Consider the following 18,859-nt stretch of genomic DNA (forward strand, 5'->3'; position numbering starts at 1 on the left):
TTAAACAGCAGACAGAGCTGGGACTAAAGCCCCTGCAGCCGATGAGGGTGGTTCGCTCCCTGTTTTCCAAAAGGTCAGTTTATTCCAGCAGCGCTGGTGGGCAGTGCCACTGCCTGCTGCCAGCTGGATGGAGCCGCTGCCACTGCTCGGGATGTCACCGTGGGTGGGCGCAGCTCTGCAGGGACCCGGGAACACACCGATACCTGCCTCGCCTGCCTGGGATTGCTCCCCCATAGAATCACAGGATGGTTTGTGTTGGAGGTGACCTGAAAGCCCAGCCAGTGCCACCCCCTGCCCTGGGCAGGGACACCTCCCACCAGCCCAGGTTGCTCCAAGCCCCGTCCAACCTGGCCTTGAACCCCTCCAGGGACGGGGCAGCCACAGCTTCTCTGGGCAACCTGGGCCAGGGGCTCACCACCCTCACAGCAAAGAATTTCTTCCCCAGATCTCATCTACATCTCCCCTCTTTCAGTGTAAACCCGTCCCCCCTCGTCCCATGGCTCCCCTCCCTGATCCCGAGTCCCTCCCCAGCTTTCCTGGAGCCCCTTTAGGGACTGGCAGGGGCTGGAAGGTCTCCCCGGAGCCTTCTCTTCTCCAGGCTGAACCCCCCCAGCTCTCTCAGCCTGTCCCCACAGCAGAGGGGCTCCAGCCCTCCCAGCAGCTCCAGGGCCTCCTCTGGCCCCGCTCCAACAGCTCCGTGTCCATGTGAAACGCCTGGGTCTTGTCTAAGAGGCAACGCTAGACACAGAGCCCTGCGCAAGGACATAACTATGGCATATAAGCTGTTCTATGCGCCCCTCAACTGCACAATTTTATTTTTTTTTTTTTAAAAAAGGCTTTTTGTTGGTTGAAGGCTCCGAGGGTGCCCATTTGGCTCTGCTGCATCGAGAGCAAACCCTCGACATGAGTAAAGTGGAGGCAGCTGCTGTCAGAGGCAGCGACCGCTCCGGCTTGGGAGCAGCAGCATCCCACCAAAAAAATGAAAACATCCCTCCTCTTTCTTGCTCACAAATTTTAAGCCGAAGAGCCACATTTAATGCGCATTCCTGTAACAGCGGGAGATTGTGTGCTCAGCTCAAGGGAAGAGGAAAGGATTAAAGGCAGCTTCACTCCCCTGACACGCACCTTACCTGGCACAAGCGCTTTTGCACGCTACAGCTCTGCTGCAGGGGCTGCCAGAAGGTCCTTGGGAGGCAGCATATGTGCCAGGAATTCATCTCCTGGAGGGAGATGGCTTTTAAAGGGCTTTTTTAAATGGACCGAAGAGGGCTCACCGAAGAGGGCTACGGCAAACGATGGGATTTCTCCTGGAGAGCAAAGCATTACCGTCCTGCCTGGGGGGCACAGGGAAGCACAGGAAGGGACTGACTCACCGAAGTCTCTGCAGCAAATTAAATGTCACACCTCGGGTGCCTGAAACCTGCAGATTCCGACACCTCAGCCCCCTCTGCTCCCCCGAACCCGCCTGTCTTGGTGCTCTGCTCCCAAATGCCTCTGTACAGCGCCGGGCGCCAGAGCTGCAGCGGAGGGGGATGCTCCGAGGGCACGGCTCACAGCAACCCCTCCGACGGTGATGTGTGATTTTCACATATGAAAATTAAACAAGCTTGCTAATCCTATTTACATTTTCACTCGGGCTTGTTTTCCAACATCGAGCCTCCCAGACCAGCAGCATGGGGCTGGCAGCTCAGGCTCTCCAAGGACACCTTTTTTTACACCGACACGGCCAGTGCCAGCCCCACGGCAAAGCAATAGGTGTTCTCCCACTTTGGGCATCTCAAATTTAAGGAAAATTGCTTGCTATGTAGGCAAGGATACAAGCTAGTTAAATACTGTGAAGCCTTCAGCTTTCTCCGACGCTCCTTATTTTTATGTGTCACATTAAATTCCCTCAGTGCCAGTCCGTATTCTCAGAGTACTTAACAAGGATAGACAAAGCATAGCAGCTCCGAATAAATCATTACAGTCTATTGTGCATGAGCCTCCGCTTAGAGAAAAGTCCTTTAAACCCATCCAGATTTCATCTCCTACGAAAAAAAAAAAATAATCTGCCACTAAAATAGATAATTAAATGCAAACACGCCGGAGATCTTTTAACCTTTGCCAACCGAACAGATGAGCCGTTCAAACCAGACTTTAAACCTGTTTGTATTTAACACGCTGTTCAGACAAAAGCCAAGGGGCAGAGAGATGCTCCGCCTGGGCCACCGCTGCCACCTGCGTCGGAGACACGCTCCTCTGGCGCAGCAACTGCCGGGGGTTTGGCTGGTGCCCTGCTCTGCTCAACCTCCTGCAAACCCACCTCTCTGCCCAACCAGCAACCAGAATTAGCACAAAAAGCCCCCCAGGCACGGAGGGTTCCCAGCCATGGAGACCCAGCCGGGGTCTCACCACGGCTTTCATCCTTCCCTGCCTCCCCCGGTGCGTCTCGCTCGCTGCTCACCGCTAGCCCCATCCTTCCCGACCTCCGCACCGCCAGCTCAACAGGCACCTGAAGGATCTCAGGTCTGTCCCCGAGCCAGTTCTTGGCTGTCCCGAGGAGGGGTGATGGCAGACGCATCCACACCCAGCAGCTCACGGAGGAGAAGGGAACGAGGCGTTCATCACTGAGATGAAACAGGGCCTCTTCGTTACAACGGGACACTGCCTTGAGGCAGGGCTGCAAAACTTCAGAGAACTGCTGTGAGGGTTCGTGAGGGGTTTTGGGGGACGGTTTTTTGATTTTCAAACAATTGTTCAGCCTGGAGAAGACAAAGCTCCGGGAAGACCTTAGAGCCCCTTCCAGTCCCTGAAGGGGGCCTACAGGAAAGCCGGGGAGGGGCTGTTTGCAAGGGCATGGGGCGACAGGACGAGGGGCAATGGTTTAAACTAGAGCAGGGCAGGTTTAGATGAGACATCAGGAAGAAGTTCTTTACACCGAGGATGGTGAGACGCTGGCCCAGGTTGCCCAGAGAGGTGGTGGAGGCCCCATCCCTGGAGACATTCAAGGCCAGGCTGGATGAGGCTCTGAGCAACCTGATCTAGTTGAAGATGTCCCTGCTGACTGCAGGGGGTTGGACTAGATGGCCTTGAGAGGTCCCTTCCAACCCAAGACATTCTATGATCCTCATATAGGTTTTTATTTGTTCATTTTTAGGTTTTTTTCCTTGGGATTTTTTGGTGGGTTTGTTGTGGGTTTTTTTGGTTTTGTTTTGCGTTTGGGGTTTTTTTTTTTTTTTTTTCTTAATTAAATGAAGGTCCCCTTTGATGCTGACACAGGTCGGCGACCAGGGCAAAAGGCGCCGTCTCCCAGGCTGGAAGCTGGTGCTCAGCCCCTCTGCGGGTGCTCCGAGGACGGGGCTCAGCAAACGCCCGGGGGGGGAGCGGGTGCTCCCAGGGACTCGCTGTACTCTCAGCCCAGCCCTCTGCCCTCCTCCAGCAGCCTCAGGAATGCCAATTAGAATCAAAAAGACTTTCTGAAGACGTATTTCAGACTTCATCCGTTGTGACAAGTGCTTTTTACCTTGCGTGTTTCTCCCGGCTGCGGGGCCAAGGGGAGCTCGGAGCTTCCATCCGCACAGTGGGGACGGGGGACCCCCCACAGCCCCATCCATCCCAACACCTCACCCTTTTTCTCCTGGCTTCCATCGGGAACCAGCTCCCAGTGTTTCCTGCACTGCAGGCGGCTTGTTCGGGGTTTGTTCCTAGAACACACATCCCCGCGTTAATGCAGATTTTAGTATGGCGCATGTTAATCACTCTTGGTAGCAAAATCTTTGGCAATTTTTTACTACCAGAAGGGTTGGGATGATCCCTAAAAAAATCCACCAGGAAGAGGAGGCTGCCATTTCTTTTTGCAATGGACACAGAAGTACCCCGCTAAGCTTCAGCTGCGCACACGTGTATTAGGTCAAGGAAGGGACTATTTCTCTAGAGCAAGTGCATCTACCATGGGGTGAAATGCATCACCCAGATGAGTCCTCCTCTGGTCCCGCCAACAACCCGAAGAGCCTGAACGATCAGCCCAGCTGCAGACATCTGAAATGGGGCAAGGCGAATCCCACTCCCTGGGCCCAAACTGGCTGCGCCAGACTGGGCTTTCATCCCCCAACCCGGCCCTCAGCTTCCTCAGAGCTGAACAGAGCCGCCCCCGTGGAGAGGCACAAATACAGACCACTGCGAGGGACCCCTCTGAACCCCATCCCTGCCCCCGAGGAGGGCAGAGATCTGCCAGTGACTCACGTCCTGCTCCGGGGAGCCCCGAAGGACGCTGGTGCAGCCGACCCGCCTGCAGAAACACAAGATTTTAGAGAAAGGGTCTGCTTCAGTCACGCTTCACATCTTGCACTGTAATTAAACCGCCTGCAAGGCTCCAGGTTTCTCATTAAAGGGAAGAAACAAAAGCACAGTCGGAGGGTACATCGGGGAAGGTAACGTCCCCTCCTGCGAGTTAGGTGACCCCGAAGGCACGCGTGCCAAAATCAGAGCTGCTGAAATCTGCCAGCAATCCTGCTCCAGCAGGGCGCTCCGCAGGCACTTAACTACCCAATTTTCAGATGCTGCTTCTTGCGCAGAGCCTGGCTCCAGCCCATTCTCTCTTTCCAGCTAAGGAAGGGCCCGGGGCAAAGAAAGTTTCATATAGGACACGCAGTTTTATCCAGCCAGCAATGCCGCTTAATGAATCCCGACTGTCTCGCTAAGCCCAGGCTAACGCAAGGGCTGCCTGGGTTACCAAACCCTGGATTAGAGACAGGCGAGGGACTGCAGGGAAGACGGGGACCAGAATGTGTTTGCTATTAAAAGCAACAGATGCAAAACCCAAACACAGCTTTTCCAGACTACAAAGGCTTCTGCAAACATCTACAGCAGAGTGCCTTCAGCTGGATGAGCCAAAGCATCCATTTTTTCTTAGATTAATGCATACAAAGCTCTTTTGCTTTTTCCCCTCAGTACATTCAAGACAATTTGCATCTCGTCAAGGATTTTGCTGCCACTGCTATTGCTTTACTTTTGGCAACCAAAAAGCCTGGATGCAGGAGATGAAGATGCATCCAGCTTACTACGGACCCAGCCTAAACAAGGATAATACACAGCACGTCCTGAAACCAGGGGTTGCACCTTCCTTAGCCTCAACACCACTTAGATTTGTCCTTTTTAGATGAAAAATGGATCAGAAACCTTCATTTTGGTCATGTTAGTTCTGGCTAGCGGGAGCTTTCAGGAGCTTAATGCAAGGAGGCAGTACAGGGTTTGCAGCCCAGAAGATCGCGGCTCCATTACATGCCCAGGGAGGGATTTGGCGAGTCCCGCGTGGCTCTGCCCGAGCTTCGGGTTATTCCCACTGCCAGGCTTGTACAACGCCACTGGGCTTCATCCTGAGGATAAGGGATGAAATTCAGAAAGATGAGCTGTTAACGAAGGTATTCCTGGGAGCTGACAAAGCCACCGCAGCCGGCGACGAGTTCCCTGTCCCCAAATCTATTAGTAGAATCACAGAATGGCCTGGGTTGGAAGGGACCTTTCAGATCATTGAGTCCAACCGTCAACCCAACTCGGACAGAAGCCATCACTAAACCATATCTCTAAGCACCGCATCTGCCCGGCTTTTAAATACCTCCAGGGACGGTGCCTCAATCACTCCCCTGGGCAGCCTGGTCCAATGATTCATAACCCTTTTAGTCTAAAATTTTTTCCTAATATCCATCCTAAACCTCCCCTGGTGCAACTTGAGGCCGTTTCCTCTTGTCCCATCGCCTGTTCCTTGGGAGAAGAGACCGACCCCCCTTCGCTACCCCCTCCTCTCAGGGAGTTGCAGAGGGCGATTAATGACGAAGCACCTCCTGTTCCCGCAGGGTTTGGGGGCTGCAGGTTTGGCCTCGTCCAGTCCCTCTGAGCTCCGAACCCCCCCGAGCAGGCGGCAGGGAGCCGCCAGCCCAGCCCCGGCCGGCCTCAGCCCCCTGTCGCACAGGGGCTGCACGGATCCGCGCTCGGAGTAAGAAGCCCCACTAATATACCCCGTTCCACCAGACAAGAGCAGCTAACGCCTCGTTAATGGGCTAATTTATAAGCTTGCCCTAGAAACAAGCTTGCCTTCCCTCTGTGCATCCGCATGATTTGCTTTTCAGCTGAGCCCCCCTGGTGACAGCACAGAGCATCACCCCCTTCTACAGACAAAAAAAAAAAAAAAAAGGCTAAAAACTCCTAAAATAGAGCCTTGATTACGGGCAATGCTAGATACCTACAGCTCCCTCAGCTACCCCTCCTACCTGCCCCAGGGGCTTATTTATCTCGAAGCAGGGTGACGACCCCAAAACCAGGACCTGCACACCCTGATTTCAGAGCCAGGGGACCCGCACTTGGTCACACAAATATCTATTTGTAATTTGTCTTGTGATCCTTGGCGTTTTGTGCCTTCCCCTAACGGTATCTGCAGTTTGAGATAGTTCAGTGGAAACTAGGGGAAAAGAAGTATTTGTTTGGCTAAGGGCACGACAACGGAGCCCTTGCTCTTCACAGAGCACTGATTGTGGAAAGGGCTCGTATACAAAACGCTACAATAAATCCTAGATTAGCACACAGCCACTTCATTTTTGTTTAATTTTCTTCCCCATGCAGACTGGCAGCGTGACAATGGCAATGGAGGGAATCGGTCATGGTTGTCAAGTCCAGGCAATTTTATTGAGAGGAAAAAAAAAAAATTAACTGCTACTTTAATGGCTTTTTTAATGTTTATTGGGCCTGGAGCTACTAATGAATCAAATGTAAGTATCCTCTAAATTGCTAGGTCTGGTCCACCCACTTTGCTCCTCAAAAATCCACTCTGAACTCGCTGCTCTCCGTGAAGTCCATGCCCATCACCTGGGGAGCGTTTCCCCGGTCAGAGCTGGAATGTGCTCTCAACCCCCGGATCATCGCACGTCCCCGCTCTCACCATTCCCTTCCAGAGAAACCCCCCCCCTCCCCGCCCCATACCATCGCGGAGAAAGCACAGCCCTTGTGAACCACCCAAGTAGCATCTGAAACCCACTGGAGAGCTGTCAAAAAAAAAAAAATAAAATATTTCATTTCATTGTAGGAATCGATTCCCACTCAGACGCTTGGCAGAAGCCCTGACGCAAGGGTCCAATTCCGCTCTTACCGGGTGTTCATCCAGGGCAGCAAAATCGGTCTGGGGACCAGGGGAAAAAAGGCATTTCCAGGAGGTTGGCAGCACTGACAAACAGTAGACAATACCGTGTAATAATGTGGCTGATGTTACTCCCTGCCCATGTCGTAAAAAGAAATGAAAGCCTTTTCAGTAATAAATCTGCCAGTCGGCATGAACCGGGCCAAAGAGATCCCCAGATCTGATTAGCAATTGGTAAGGAGCAGATTGCCAGCACCTCTAGGGATTAGCAGTATTTACTCCCCCCGCAGCATAGAATCACAGAATCGCCTGTGTTGGAAGGGACCTTTCAGATCATCGAGTCCAACCATCAACCTAACACCGACAAAAACCATCACCAACCCATATCTCTAAGCTCTACATGTGTCTGGCTTTCAAATACCTCCAGGGATGGCGACTCCACCACTTCCCTGGGCAGCCTGTTCCGATGCTTGACAACCCTTTCCGTGTAAAAGTTTTTCCTAATATCCATCCTAAACCTCCCCTGGTGCAACTTGAGGCCGTTTCCTCTTGTCCTATAGCCTGTTCCTTGGGAGAAGTGACCGATCCCCACCTCGACACACCCCGATTTACCAGCTCAGTCACCGAATGGTGCCGCAGGACAGAGATTTGCAGGACAGAGATTTGGGAAGCCCAAGTCCAGAACCAACTGCTTGAGAGCTTCTGCCCGGCTGAACAGAGCTCGCTCCAGCTTGAAACCAAGTCTACCTGCCCAGGGACAACCTGCACACGGGGGCTTTCCTGGGGCTATATTAAAGTGTTCTCCAACAGCTGCAATCACCCCCAGTTTTCTCTTTGTTTCACCAAGTGCAGAAGCAGTAAAACCTTCTCTGTGGGATCTCTGATAGTCACTGTTCTTCATAGACCATTACCGGGTGTAAAACACTACTGGAATATGTCAGTTAAGTTTTCCCCAGATGGCTACTATAAAATGACAAGTTTTATATGAAAATAGGAAGAAAGAAAAAAAAAAAAAAAAAGAAAAAGCTCTGGGGCACACACATTCTCAGAGCATGCTAAAAGCCTGGCTGCTGCCCAGGGGACCAGCATCTGCCAAGCCAAGCCGAGCAGTTACGACGCGGATCATGCAAACCAGAGCTACAGTTCACTGAGGACACCGGGAGATGGCCCGTGCTCAACGGGACGGATATCGGGTGGAAATGAAGATGGTGCAGATGTCAGCCAGCCCCCAAAACACGGGGATTTGCAGGGCGAAGGAGACCCAGATGCACGTCCTGGGACCCAGCCTGGCCCGTGGAGCTGCGCCTCCGCCCTGCTCCCACGCCGATGCCTCCACTCTACCGTTTCACCCCCGCTCTGCTCGCACACACGCACAGAGCAGAGAAGAGAAAGGCTCTTTCGTAACGAAGACCACTGCAGGCTAACCTAACGTGGCACTGAATTACATTTAATCAAATTAATGTCAGTACTCTAAATTATTTGCAGACACCCCGTTCTTCCAATGCCATCGTTTTTCTACCACTTCTCCCCAATTATAAAAAAAAAAAATCAAAAAGAAAAAAAAAAAAACAAACAGAGGAGCCCACGGCACTCCACGAGGAGAACAGATTTCCATTTCTGACGCTGTCTCATTGAATCAGCATTAGCTGCTTTCCACACACTCCATGGGAATCCAGGCTTGAACAATAAAATAAAAAAAAAAGCCATAAAAATGGTTTATGTTCTCTTTTACCTGCTCATTTGTGAATCAAAATGTCTTTGGACGGAATAAAAAGTTCAGCTACAGAATAACGGTACGATTGCCAGAGCATGCGAGGTTTGCCCTTCTCAGATGTCAGCCTGAAAAGTTGTCTGGGGTGGCAGCAAACATCCAGCCCTCCGAGGGAAGGGAAAAGCTTTTGCAAGCACCTCAGACACATTTATGGGATCTGCGGGATCACAAAATACTGTAGTGAGGGTGCAGGTAATGGCATTTCCTTCCCCACTTCTGTGGGGGAAATTCCACCATGAATTACTGCGATTCCTTCTTGTTACACTGGAAAAGTCCTTTCTTTCCCCAGAACAGGAGAGTCCAGCCTGGCCCTTCCCCGTGGTCATTCCTGGGTTTGCCTCAGGGCACTGGGATGCACTGCACATCTCCCAGTGCAAAACCAGTTTTCCCATGGACTTCCCGAAGGGAGCACCCGCTGCAGGGCACTGGTGATGACAGGAGACGCGATGGGACCGGCTCTTGGAGCAGCGGAATCCCTCTTGGTCCATATTCTTGTGACATTTTCCCCCACTCTTGCATGTCCCTCAGCTCATTACCGGTCAAGGACAATTAAGTCGATTTATAGCCCATTTTTCTGAATGGCACCACTCACTCTTGCTATGGTTTGGTGATCTGACCTTTCATTTCCCTCCTCTGGTGAAGGATGAAGCACTGGGTCTCCCAAAACCCCGCACACGAGGGCTGCGTCCCTGCAGGCGGGGGGTCGCAGGGTGCTGGGGTATCCGGGGCTCGTCAGCACAGGTAACAATTCTGCCAAGGACTTTATTCTACTCGCAAAGCTGTATTTTTGCTAAGTCAAGGACAGCACAGCCCATGCCAGCAATCCTCAGCCAGCGGCTTCCATTCAGCTATGTTTACCCATCGCGCAAATAAACCTTTCCCCTCTAATGAAAGAATTCCAGTGGGCTGCGAAGCAGAGAAGGAGAATTTGAAGCGCCAGCTCCATTTTAGCCTTTTTTTTTTTTTTTTTAATCCCCGGCTGGCTGAACAGGCTGCTCTTCGAATTAAAGCCCCCCATTAAAAGCAGAAGTCGAGTGTCACAGCCCCGTCGCCCCGGGCCAGCAGCGAAGGTCATTCCGTGGCGAGGGAGAGGATGAGGAAAAGAATCTGTTCCTGCTGGAGAGTAACGGCAAGAAAATCAGGGAAAGCCTCTTTCCTAGCATTGCACATAAAACGCCGCAACAAAGCTACTGGAGGCAACTTAAAGGGAATATCACAATTTCTCCAGGCACAGAAACGCGGCCCAATATGTAGATGTTAGTATTTGGAAAGAGAACTCGGTCTTTTAGAAAACTAAGCTACCCAAATCCTTCTTTTATAGCCCCTTTCTTCCCTCAGCCAAGCCAAAAGATCGCACAGAATCTGAAATAAATACAGACTTCAGTCCCTTCCCAGAAACACCTCCATTGGCAAGTAAGCTTTAACGTCACGTCAAATCGATGTTTAACTAATCCTGATGACTTGCGTTAGCAATACCCTCCCTCGGCCCAAGTCTTGATCAAGATCTTTCCCTCTGAACCACTCACAAGCATTCCTGGGTTCGCGTTTGGCTGTGGAACGGGTCAGCGTCACCGAGACGCTCTCATGTGTCACGTCAAACGCTGCAGCATTTTGTTTTCCTCTGCAGATTTAACAAGAATTTTACATTGTGGGAACACTGATGGAGAAACTCTGCGTTCAGTGCTGGAACAAAGCAACACATTGGTGAGCCCGTCTGCAGCGTCCCGTCCCATCCCGGCTCCCAGACCCCCCGCAGCTGTGTCCATCAACACTTGGGACTCCCTTCTCCTCACCATGGCTTGTGTCGACTTGTTCTTCCCCGATAACCAATTCACAAACCCTGAAAAATCTCTACAAGTTCCCAAAGTGAGAACATTCCCAGCAAGCCCTGACACGGCTCAGAACCAACCGATGCTACGTACAACACTCTATTATTTGTCCTGAATCCCTCCAAAAGAACAGCAGCGCTGGCAGAGCCACGCAGAGGGTCAGTCCTGACTGCAGCCATCGCTCTCTTCCCAAAGCAGACCTGAACTGCACCAGGAATTTTTAATTCGTTGACAACTGAAGTGCTGATCTCGCCCGCTTGTGAGCAAGGGGTCCTGCCGGAGCACGAGGGCTCCGGATGCCGGTTGTCCCGGCCGCAGAGCTGGAATTCCCAAGAGCAGAGAAGCCTCAGCTCCACATTCCCAGCCATCTGCTAAAATACACTTCTACCTTCTCTTTTTAGAGGGGAAACCTGTGACACGCTCACGGCTGGCGTTACGGTTTCCATCTCCAGCGTGACCCTGTAGGTCCCCCAAGTCCCTTCCCGCTGTCGCTGCTGGCGGTGGAAGCGCCGGAGCAGCCCCCGGGGTGATGCCGGGATGCAGCTCGCACGGCACCGGCGAGACGGCCGGTCCGTGTCCCAAGAGCTAATCACCTAATAACGAACCTCTGGATTTACGCAAAAACGGCATTATGACTCTCAGGAACAACGCGTGTTTCTGCCTTCCGAGATTAACGTCTAATGAAGGATCCTGATATATTTACAGAGCACTTTTCAAAATCACTTTCATGAATCATTTCCCTTCTCTGGGGGGTAAGGGCTTGGGTAATCCGGGGGGCAAATTAACACAAGAAAATACACAGGAAATGAGGAATTCCTGAAACTAGGACGGGCTACAGCACGGGCTGTAAGAGCACTAAAACCACCATATACAAGCTTCTGTACCCTCTTCTTGTCTCTCGACGGCTCTGCACTGCCGACCGGGTAGGTAGCACATATTAAACACCTATTTCTCTTAAGCGTAGAACAACAGCAAATGCCCCTGTGCCAGCAAACCCCGGATTTCACCCACCACGGTTACAGGACACGCTCTTCGCCAGCCTGTTCTCTTTAATCCTACTTGAAGCTCCTATGGACTGCAGGCTGAACATTCTTCATAAGCATATTAAAGAGCTCTTCTAGGGCGCTGCCTCTGTTTTGCAGCAGTAGGATCACTACAAATCCGACAGTTTGCTCTTGCAATGCTTTTCTTGCTCTGCCCAAGGCACCAGCTCCTCGTTTGCTGGCAAATGGGCCCCCAGGGACCCTGGCAGCCAAGGGAGCATCCTCGGCACGCTGCAAAAAAAACCCCGTGACGCGAAATCTTACACAGAAAACAAGAGCGTTTCCCCATCAAAAGGCTCCCAACTTCTTAATTTTTGCTGCTAAAAACTTAATTAGCCTCATAGCCCATCTGGCAATTTGCAAACCGTTACTCGGCATTCTCTGGACCTTGAAATATTTAACATAATGAGGCCCTAATAGGGACTAATCCTTTCACAGAAACCATTTAACTCCAGGAAAATAAAGCCACTTAGTTTGAAATATTCTTCCTTAGCGATTGAAAGTGGCAGTTGATACAGAAATTGTTACGTAAAAAAAGGAAAGGACTGGACGGGCTGCCGCGCCAGGAGCCAAGCATCCAGGTCCTCTCGCTGCGCTCGCCAGCTGCAGTGTTTACAACAACTTTAATAATTCATCTGAGAACATCCAAATCACTACTAAAAGCAAATTAACTACTTGTTCCTCATTTGTACTGTAGCTGAAGGTTTTCCTCCCGCATCAGAAGCTGAAGGCAAGTAACGCCACAGAGGAAAAGATTCTTAATAATTCAACTTTCATACTGGGCTGACCGCATTAGCTTGAGGTTCCCGGGACGCTGGATGAAAGGATTTAAAGCCAGTCGTGGCACGGCTGCCAGAGCCAACTGCCTCGGAAAAGGGATAAGCAGCAAAATGGAAATCAGCTAGGGTTTTGCAGGAAATCTTTGTTAAGTTATTTGACCTTTTAAAATTGAGCGAGGAGAGGGTCCCACCTCCCGAAACCCGCAGAAGCCGATTTCCCCCACTGGGAGCGGTTACACAGCACTGGATGGGGAAGAAAAATATCCAGTATTAAAAAGCAACTTTTGCCACATACACCATAAAAATCCCATTTTGAGACACGCACAAGGAGCCTTTGCTCATAAATGACAAAATTCTGCATCAGACGGTTTGCAACTAAGCGTTGCTATTTACTGCAAATAAGCACAGTCAATAAAAATTCCTGGTTCCGAGCCTCCAGCTCCTGCCTCTCTGGGGACAAGTGAAAAGTTAATTGCCTTCGTTATTAAACTTGTGTGCTGAGAGAGGTCTATCACACTTGTCAGGCAGGGCCAGGCAGAGTAAACGCGTTTTTACCTGCTAACCACTGGAGTGACAGCAGCCCACTGATACCGCGAAGGTCAAAGACCCCTCAGCAGAGGATCCCAAGCAGGGATCTAGGGGGTATTATTTAATTTAAATTCATCGTACCGTCTCCAGAGCATCCCCGAAGTTGCATCTGACCCCCACAGCGTGCAGGGGATGCTGAAACCTTGCAGGGAGCGGAATGACCCTGCCTGAACACAGCAGACCCAGGGGCCGAGGGTCCACCGGAGGGTTGGGACCAGCTGGGTGGGACACTGCGGGGCCGGAGCCCTGGTCCCGCCTGGCTGCGGGGGGTGCTGGCACCCAGCGAGGGCACCAGGGCTTCTGCAGGGGCAGCTCACCCCAAATCCTCCCCAGGGAAGAGGGAAGGTGCCACGCAGCTGCCGGAGCAGGAGACGGTGGAGGCAGAAGGGCGCGTGGCGAGACCACGGCCCGTCACCGGCAGTTCCTCTGCTGGGGGTGCATAAACCACAGCAAACCCCAGCTCTGGGGGGGACTGGCCCTGCCAGGCCAAGGGGAGAGGAGGGGACAAGCTGCCTGCCGTGGAGGCCCCGAGGTATGGCTGGATACTGCCACAGAATTCAACTTTTAAGGGTGCCTGGAGATCCCACGACATTCACGGGGGCATTTATCATGTTGCTCAGGTCATTTTTTTAAAAGCGTAATTACGTCCTGCCTGTAAGTACCCCTCCTGACGCCGCTCGGATGTGTGCTGCCTTGTCCCTCCACCCACGCCCCATCCCGTCTTCCCTTCTCTCTCCAGCTGCCCCCATGTACCCTCACCACCACCAGAGGGACACCGTGTTTGCTGACCCCCCCTTCCCCCAGCTCACAACACAATTGTCAAACACACGTCCTCCTGGACATCACCAAAGAGATGCCCCCGCTCCCTTTCCAAGGCCGGATGGTACATGAGCCCAAATGACTTCTCCAAAGGTTTGCATCCATTTTTACAAATTCTTTATTTGCAAAACTTGGGAGACCACACTCAAAAAGCATTTCCTTCAGCCATGCAGGAAGAACTCTCCTGCAGCACCAAGATTTTCCCTCTTTGCAGTTCATCGTTCCATACGAATTCTCAGATTTTTACACCACGCAGCTTAAAGACGTTGGTTATTAAAAAAACGCCTCAACATAAAGCGTTACCATCTTGTTATCATTAGGTTTCAGAGCCAACAGTGTCAATGCAATTAGGTACAGCTCATTAACATCCTGCCTGCACGCTCTGGGTAAGGACACTTCCAACAAGAGGTCTACCACCTCCTTCACAGTCCAGAACACAGACCGCTCAGTGATTTATTCCAAACACAAGTAAATTCGGTTCCCATTTCTGGAGTAAATCTGATAGTAAAGATTTAGGGGGCAGAGTTAAATAAAATTTTGTATCAAAATTGTAGTGAAAAGACTATAACACCTGGATTAAATGCGCAGATGAATGACCTGACCCAACACAACCCTCATTTCTTCCTTTTGCCTAACCTTCTGCACATCCCCAAGACCGTTCTGCTGGGCTGCGGGTCCCAGCTACGCTCCGCGGCTGGTGCGGGGGATCGATAACAAGCCAAGGTTTGGCCGAGACATTTGTTAGAGCCCCTGGGTCCCACCCAGCAACTTACCAGGAAGCGGACATCATCAAAGCCGTTCAAAAGCAGCTTACTCTCGTATTGCTGCAGGCCAATGGACTCCAGCCACTCCCCGACACTCTGCTCCAGCATCCGCGAACCTGACGAGAGAGGAATCGGCAGACGCTTGAAAAGGGAAAAACCGTTAAGGCGGTAGCAGCGGCACTCTGAGGAAGACAGATGGCATTGCCACATCATAGTCATTACCATAAAGAAACTCAAAAAATTATGCTCAGAGTACAACAAATCAGCTGGCAGACAATTCCTCTTGTGTGCACAGACCATGGACAACAAGCTTCCAGCGCCTCCGTGGGCTCCGGGTTTAATTTGTATCCCAGTTAACGCTCAGAAAAAGAAACACCTTGCCCGGGCAAAGTGTTTAGAAGCGCTCCTGGGACCGTGACATCTCATGCACTGCTTGCAGGGCGCAGGCGAGTTTCTTGCCAGGCAAACACAGGAAGCCCAACCCCGTGGGGATGCAGATGATCCTTGGCTCGTCTGGAGGGGGCGGGAGGAGGGCAGCAAACTCTGCCCTGAGGCATTCCCAGCCGGTCCCGGGTGCGAGGGAGGGGAGCGGAGCCGCTCAGAGCCACACAGAGCTGCGCGGGTCCTCTGGTCCGTGCAACGTCAGATGCCCGAGCCGGCAGAGCGGAAGAGCGGAGAGGGCCGGGCGCATCGGAGGCACAAAGCAGCTAGAGAGAAAATACATCTTCATGCAGCCCAGACACAAAACAGACACGGCGGACGGTCAGAAAAGCAGCAGAAGCCAGGCTAGAGCAGCTGTCCGCAGGAAGACATGCAAGACAAAGAAAGCACACAAACTGCAGCAGAAGGAAAGAAGGGCTTATACTTTTTTTCCCCAAGCAGTCCTGAAAGAGGCAAACCATGGTAAGGGCTTTTTCCTCTCCGTTACGGTGTTAAGAGGAGCAGAGGTGTGAGAGACCCCGAGCGTGAGTCCGAGAGTCCTGGCACTGTCATTTTACCACCTATCCGGACGCACGGCATTGCAGCACGCTGCTCGGAGCGGGCTGGCGGCTCTTGGAGACTAACTACACCGGGTGGCAGCAAGGGAGACAGAGGAATCGGTAGGGTTTTCACCCAGTGCGTCCAGTCCTGCCAGGTGTTTGGTGCTCGCTTGCATTTGCCCTTCCTTCATTTTCTTCAGCTGCCACATCCCAGCCCCTCGCTCAGACAGGGAGCAGCTCTGGAGGAGGAGGCATTTCAGTTCCTCGCCTCCAAACCACCTCAAAACAAAAAGAACCCCAACGCAAGCACACCCTCTGCTCCTCCTGCAGCAGCTCAAGTCCGAGACATGCCCTGGCACCTCCTCTCAGCCTCTGGGAAACGAGATTCTTCCCAACACCCTACGGAAGCCTTGCAGACGAGCTCTCCCTTCCCTCAGCCCTGGGAAGAGTCCAGTGACTTGTTACTCTCCTCTAGAAAAGCTCGAAACCTTAAATATGACCAAAAAAAGTTCAGAGATCTCCTTTTCATTGGGGAATTTGCTACGCAAGACGGGCAGAATTTTTCAGGCTTCTCAGCGCATCTGTTTCAAGGGTACAAATAAAAAGGTGATCAGGAAAACCAGGTTTGCTTTCTTTGAACCTTCAGGTCAGCTGAAGCTGTGTGGCACCTTCCAAGCCATCCTTCCCCCCACCCCCGCCCGCTGCAATGGCTGCACAAGGCAGAGCTCACGCTGGAAATTCTTGGGGTGAGGGATCCGGCCGCTCTGGTCTGCAGGAGAGCTCCTCTGCCGGGCAAGCCGCGCTCCGGAGAGCTGCCCAGTCTTTTCCAGTGCACGCTGCAGCACGAGAAACGCAGAGAGCACAAAAGGTTTCCTTCTCCCTCCCCTGACACAGCCCGCGCAGAAGGTCAGCATCTAAACCTGGAATTTATGCACCAAGCTCCCGCGCTCGCCCCGGGGTCTCCAGCCTTCCCTTCTCCATCCTTCCCTGCATCCTTGCTGCTCCGCCGGTCGCCGTGTCCCCTCACCGAGCCGTGGCGCGTCCCTGCCGAGCGCCGCAGCGGCGGGCTTTGTCTGAAGGCAGCCAGCTCCAGGCTCGCCGTTCCACTCGCAGTCCTGTCTCCTCTCGCATCGCCTGTCCCTCCCTTCTCCTCATCCTCTTACCCCTCCCAGCTCCTCCATCCGCGTACGGCAGCGAGCAGCCTTCCCCGCAGAAGCTGCGGGAGCGGGGAGGGAGACGGCAGCTTTGTAACTCTCCAGTGGAAATTACCGACTTCTCAATATTTACTCGATGATGGACTACACGGCTTGGGTTTTCAAATAAAAAAAAAAATGACGTTACAGGTCTGCTTTGACAGTTCCAAGTGATTTGTGGCTGGCTCAGAATTAATTTATCGAGAGAGAGGTGAGGAGGCTGCTTGCTGCCTACTACAGCATTTCTGGAAGCAGCCGGAGTATTGGCAGGGGGAATGAAACCACAGCAGTTCCTTCCTCTGAGCTCCTGAATTTCGTTTTTTAAGAAATTATTTACTCTACTCAGCCTTTTGTACGCTCATAAGTGTATTTCTGCTTTTAAAGGGGAAACCTACAGTGACACCAAGTGCAGGTTTTCTGGTTTTAAAACCGCTTCAAATCAAGACAAAATGAAGGGGGGCGGGTGGGTATTGGAGGGAGGGGAACGGAGAGGTTTCACTTTAAAAAGAAAAAGAGGAGAACAGATGCCCCCAAACATCCCAGACTGAAAAGAAGGAAGTCCAAAATACACTGAATATTTGGATGTTACAGGGATGAAACAGGAGCAAATCCCAGTCCCTGTGCCCCCCAGCAAGAGCCTGATCTCAACTTCTGATTAAAACGAACTCCTAATTCTCAGCTCCGGCCTTTTCCTCATGCTCCACGTTTTAGGAATCCTACCTTTAAAAGGTCTGCAGAGGGGAAATAGTCAATAGAGTGTAGTTAGAAATAATCAGACTATTTAAAAGTTGCAAAAAAAAAAAAAAAAAAAAGGCAAGCCAAGCAATTCAGTTCCTCTTGCAAGACATTTCTCAAGTCAGCCAGCATGCTTCAAGGAAAACAGGAAAGGGAGAGGGGACCAGGGCTCGGAAAGGTCCTTCTGCAAGTTATTGTTTCAATAATGACCTTCAGTGCAAAGTTTGAGTCTGTCTGGAGGAAGAAATAAGTAGGTGGGTCACGTCGGACAAAAAGCATCCCCCTGTTTGTTCATGGAAACTGATAACGGTTTAACGTGACCTGGGGTGGCCTGAGGACACAGGCCCAAGCTTCACTGGGAAGGAAAAACTGCAAGTGGTGATGAAACTGCTGTCCCTGCACAAAGCCAGCATGCACGGCAACCAAGTCAGGCAGCTACTGCCCCAGCTGGCGACCATCATCAGCTGAGAGTCCTTAAATCCACTGAGGGGGGGCTATAAACTCCGGCAGCGCATTAGGCGAGATGGATGGGTGAGGAGAATGTGGTCGTTAATGCCATCCGATGCCAGAAATACAGCCAGCTTCCGACTTTACTGGAACCAAGATCAATTAGCCAAATGCAGGTTGCTAACAAATTCCTCCCTCTTTCGTCAAGTAAAACGCCGAGCACATTCCTCGCGTCTCAAGACAACTCAGGGTGAACTCGCAGCCCCAAACGCACCCCCTGCAGATGCCTCCTGCCCGCAACCAAGCTGATGTACTGAGCAGAGCCCACTCATCTCCTTGCTTCTGGGGAGAGAAACGCTGCCCTGACCCATCGCCAGAACCCAGCCAGCACCACACAGGTCTCTTGTCCAAAGGCAGGAGCGAGATGAGAGGCTGTGGTGCTGTGGGGTTGAGTTTCTGCTGCCAAAACCTGGGCTCCCCGACCCCTCCGACCCACGTCTGGAAAGGAGAGATGGTCAGAGGTGGGTCGCTGGAGCTAAAGAAACGCGGGACTGCAAAACACGCATGCAAAGAGGCACAGAGTGAATACAAACCTCTGTCCCCATGCCAAAAGAAAACCCTTTTAAGCTAAAGGTTAGGTGGGAATCTGGTATCCTTTAGGAGATTCCTTAATTCCCCAACCTCCGAAAAGCACCTACCAACACAGACCAGTGACAGACTTCTCCTTTCCTCCTGCTTATCCCACCCCACCCTCGGGAAATGCATTTGGAAGATTTTATTACAGGCTCTACCAGGAAATGAGAGGG

General features: G+C 51.9%; 1 protein-coding gene across 9 annotated transcripts in view; it reads right to left on the reverse strand.

Moving 5' to 3' along the window:
• ANKS1A (ankyrin repeat and sterile alpha motif domain containing 1A) overlaps nt 1–18,859 on the reverse strand; it is a 112,727-nt gene that overhangs the window by 16,224 nt on the left and 77,644 nt on the right. For 8 of the 9 annotated variants that reach the window (XR_012584393.1, XM_074564661.1, XM_074564660.1 and 5 more), the window contains one exon: nt 14,708–14,814. Coding sequence is in view for 8 of the 9 variants with exons in the window: in XM_074564661.1 (XP_074420762.1) it covers nt 14,708–14,814 (107 nt within the window). In the remaining variant the exon portion in view is untranslated. Of the gene's footprint in view, nt 1–14,707; nt 15,516–18,859 lie in introns of those variants that run through there. The other variant, XM_074564663.1, reaches the window with a different exon arrangement.

This window comes from Larus michahellis, chromosome 21 (genome assembly GCF_964199755.1).
Source record: "Larus michahellis chromosome 21, bLarMic1.1, whole genome shotgun sequence".
Classification (NCBI taxonomy): domain Eukaryota; kingdom Metazoa; phylum Chordata; class Aves; order Charadriiformes; family Laridae; genus Larus; species Larus michahellis.